The following is a 4,661-nucleotide window of genomic DNA, read 5'->3' as shown; positions in this document are numbered from 1 at the left end:
GGTTTTTTGTATACAACACACATCAGGACTGGTTTACAAGTTGCGGATATAATGACAAAGGCTTTAGGGACTGATCAACATAAGCATTTCTCTCACAAGCTAGGATTGTGTTTTAGTTCAACCTAGCTTGAGGGGGGTATATTAGAGATATAATATGAAAGTTAGTTATTAGTTTGTTAGTATGCTGACATCAGCCTACCTAAGGTTGTTAGGAGTTAGTTATACTCAACACTATATATACTCCTCTATGTACATCATATCAGATACTTCGAATAATACAAGTCATTATAATCTTAAAATAATCTCTCTAATACTTCTATTCTCTCTACTCTCTCTATTCTCTGTCAATATCTAGTTTGTACACCTCCAAAAAAAGTCACAATCTTAACAATCCCAAAAAAAAGTCACAAGCTAAAAAGAGTTAGGGGCTTGTCCGAGAGCTTGGAAATAAAATATATTTAATTTTTTGTAATAAAATTAAGGTTAAGAAAATACTGTGTAAACCTGTGTGGAGGTGAGAAATGGGAAGGGTAGATTCGAAATAGGACGCAAAAATTTGCGGGATTGAGTAAAATTGTGTGTGGGATGGAGCATGTCCCATTTTAAATAGATTTTGTGTCATTAAACTTACTTGTTTTTTCACTATCGCAAATTTGATTTAGTTTATTGTTGCTCTATTTTCTTACTTATATTAGATTTTGTGTCATTAAACTTACTTTTTTCTTAATAAAGTACGCTTAGCGGGCCTATTCATAAGTCTTTTTACTATGTCCATACCAACACACGAAAAACAGCAGGTAGAGTTGGCATAATAGGTCGCGGGCGGGTGGGCAGGCACGACACGACCCCGCCTGGTGAGAAAATCGAGGAAGTACGGGCATGACACGACTGGGCTTAAGACGGGCTCCAGACGGGCTCCGACGCGATTTTATTCAGAAATCCGTGCCTAAGCACGACTCAAGCACGGTGGAGCCCGGCCCAAAAAATGCCCGTTGATCATCATTTATTAAACAAAAAATACACTAATATTTAATAAAATATATATTTAAATTTCAAACCATTAATTATCATTTATTAAACAAAAAGTACATTAATATTTAATAAAATATATATTTAAACCATTAATCATCATTTATTAAACAAAAAGTATTAAAAATATATCAATTATATAACATTCTTTTTAAAATAAAAAAAATATTAAAGCACATGGGCCGGCCCACGGACAAGGCACGAAAAACCCATTGGCCAGGCACGGTCCGAGCACGAAAATGATCGTGCCTTGACCGGGCCGCGGCGTACATTTGGATCAGATCAGTGGGCCTGACACGGCATGGCCCGAGGAGCCCTATATCCGCGCCTGAGCCATACCAATTTTGGAGGAAGGCACGACGAGTCGGCACAACACGGCCCATTACCTACTCTAACAGCAGACCATGCTTGGCCCGTCCGCCTTATAAAGTTCTAGAATATATCTTGTCCATGCGTGCTAAAATAGCGAGCCGAATAGATAGGCCTAACGAGTTGGCCGTAAATTGATTAGCTCTAATCTATCCTACAAAGGAGCGTGAGTTTTTCCCTCGCTTAATACATACACCTAAAACTTTTTCAAAACGTTTCATCTTGAATAATTTTGTACGAGAACATCCTTTCTTATATTTTCATCAAAATAAGTTTTGGTTTAAAAGAAAAGTAAATACTATATAATGAATATTATAAATATCGTTTGTTAAAAATAGGATGGAGTAGAGGGTGAGATCATAGACGAGATAAACCACCAAATTAGATATATAGGCTTGAGTGTAGTGGAGTGCGAGAGTGTCTCAAAGCGTTGCAAATTGGCAACGAATTGAGAGGTCCCGGGTTCGACTTCCTACACGGGAGTGCTGCGGTTACCTGTCATCCTAAGGGATGTCTTATTAAGCACACGTGGTTTGCGGGGTATTGCGTGCCCGAGGATTAAACCCCTCGTCAAAAAAAAAAAAAAAAAAAAAAAAAAAAAAAAAAAAAACCATTACATTTGTTACCCAAGAACAACTCAAAAGACGCCAAATGAATAGGACTTGAATTTGCTCAAGGCTAAAACTACACATACTACTAATCGAATTAAAAGATCAAACTTTATCATCCCATAGACCCATACTAATAACAAACTAACAACAAAATAAAGCAGAGTTACTCATCAAATTACTAAAGGATTTACCGCGACATAACGACCTTAGAGATTTCTGAACTACTATTAGAATCGAGATTCAGGACTTAATCAGCAACTACTTAGTCACTAGACTCACTACTCATCCACATCTACACCGCTAAAAACATCCGATTTTTTTAATCGACTAAACTTGAGATTATTCAACCTGAACTCAACATTGTCAAGAGTAGGACAAGACCATTTAACCCAAGCAGGAGGTGGGAAAAATAAGCCAGTATACTCCTTCATTGACAACTCTTCAAACCCAACAAACCCTTTCTCCTCTTCTTTTAGGTTATACATTTTAAGGTGCCTCCAATACTCGGGATAACTAATCATCTTTAAACTCTGTCCACCTTCGGGTAACCCCTGAAACCTGCTCGTACATCCATCATACCTCAACGGGAATGGCTTACGAAACGTGCAAATTGAACCAGGCTTCCAATTTGGCAAAATTGACGACGAGACACCAAATGAGACATCGTACCCAATGAAGAGTATATGATCCACTAGGTTCGTCACACGTTCCCACTTGCTCTCTTCAATTTTATCCCCTTGTTTCAAAACGAACACAAATAAGGTCGTTTTACTGGAACTGGAGGAGCGTTTCTTGGTTGAACCGATAACTAGATATAATTGTTCATTACAAGGCACCAAGCATACACAATTGAGAATGTACCTAACACCATCAATCAAGAACGAGAACTGGTCGTTAATGCTTTCACCGTGACAATCCGGAGCATCCATGAATATCAAGGACGATATGTCGGGTTTGGTAGGATCGATGACCCCAACCTTCCAATTAACCAACTCAAATGCATAAAATAGACCATTATGATAAGCAGTGTCGAGTATCCGATGCTCGCTATCTTCCCCATTTTGACGAAAAGTGCTCTTAATTGGAACCCACTTTCGGTCATGTAACCGTTTAAACATTAACCCACCTTCACCAATATGGAGAGACACCTCGAGTTGAGCCAACACAGCGAAAATGTAATCAGCGTTCAAGTTCCATCCTCCAACCACCTTCTTTGACATAGTGTGACCTTCACCAGACACGACTTGAACAGACCATGGTTTGGCCACCTCGATAACACGAAAATCGAGCAGGTTAATTCGGGTGGTGATGGGTGGGTCGGAATGAAAGTAGTCATCAACATTGAAAGGGTTTAAGAGGTGCCACTTATTAAGACCAGTCTCAGCAATTCTGACGAGCCAGGGGGTGGTATTGTTGTCGGCGAGAGGGGAAATAAGGTAGAATCGGGATTGGATAAGGAGGATAGAAAGTTGGAGTCGGATGTCGAGTTTAGGGACGCGGAAGTAGGATGGGGGTTTGTGGAATTTGTTGAGAGGGAGGGATGTTCGCCAGCTGGAACATACGCCTCGAATGCGTGGGAGGTCGAGGGTTAAGTCGATGTAATTGACGAGGTGTTGGAGAATGTCGCTTGGTAGTTTGCTCCATTCAGCGGTGGAGGTTGTGACGGTGGACTCGGAATGTTGGTCCATGAAAGGGGTTTTGGAAATAATTACTTTTTACAAAAGGTGTGATTGTTGAAATTAACTAGTGGTCTAGTGTTGAGTAAAGAGTAGTGGTTTTATTATGTATACAGAGGGATTCAACTTGTGCAGACTGCACAGTGTACTGTGCTTGCTACGTGTCGAATGGGAGACTAGCATTCAAAAAGACTTTTCTTGCGCTCCACGAATGTTTTCTATTTTGTCGATACACCAAATACATCTCTCTATTTTTCCTCTTATCTTTTTTTACAACTCAGCGCCTGTTTTTTTTTGGATCAAACTTATAGGATTTGAATCGAATCGAACTTATAAGATCTCGAATCGAATCGAATCGAACTTATAGGATCTAAACTTAACTGAACTTATAGGATCTAAACTTAACTGAACTTATAGGATCTGAACTAAACTTATAGGATCGAATCGAATCGAATCGAACTTATAGGATTCGAATCGAATCGAATCAACTTATAGGATTCGAATCGAACTTATAGGATCTCGAATCGAATCGAAATTATAGGATTCAATTGAATCGAATCGAAATTATAGGATTCGAATCGAATCGAACTTATATGATTCGAATCGAACTTATAGAATCGAATCGAATCGAACTTATAGGATCTAAAGTTAACTTAAATTAAGTGACTTTAAGTCCAAAAGAACAGGGCCAAAGCCTACGAATACCATGATGGAAAATGAAAGGGCGCCATCGGTAACACCCAATTTGGACGTCACCCTCTCACATGGGGTGAATGGGGACCCCTTCAATAAAGAATTGTTGTGAAAAGGTGGCACCCAATTTGAGCGTCATCCAGTGACGCCCTATCACTATCCATCTAATTAACATTTTCGGAATGAGTTCAACGATAGGGAGTAAATGGAGCATTTTTGGAATGAGTTCAACGATACGGAGTAAATGGATTTGTACTAAGGCTCTTTATTTGGAAAGCATCTC

The 4,661-nt window shown here is 39.3% G+C and overlaps 1 protein-coding gene across 1 annotated transcript; it reads right to left on the bottom strand.

Moving 5' to 3' along the window:
* Positions 1 to 2,287: 2,287 nt before the first annotated feature.
* Positions 2,288 to 3,697, bottom strand: LOC141613336 (putative F-box protein At5g60060). Its single transcript, XM_074432069.1, has one exon. It carries the CDS (start codon positions 3,695 to 3,697, stop codon positions 2,288 to 2,290), a length of 1,410 nt encoding a protein of 469 aa, XP_074288170.1.
* Positions 3,698 to 4,661: the final 964 nt, after the last annotated feature.

The sequence above is a fragment of the Silene latifolia genome, chromosome 11, assembly GCF_048544455.1.
Source record: "Silene latifolia isolate original U9 population chromosome 11, ASM4854445v1, whole genome shotgun sequence".
NCBI lineage: Eukaryota > Viridiplantae > Streptophyta > Magnoliopsida > Caryophyllales > Caryophyllaceae > Silene > Silene latifolia.
This window is presented reverse-complemented; position numbering and strand designations above follow the sequence as displayed.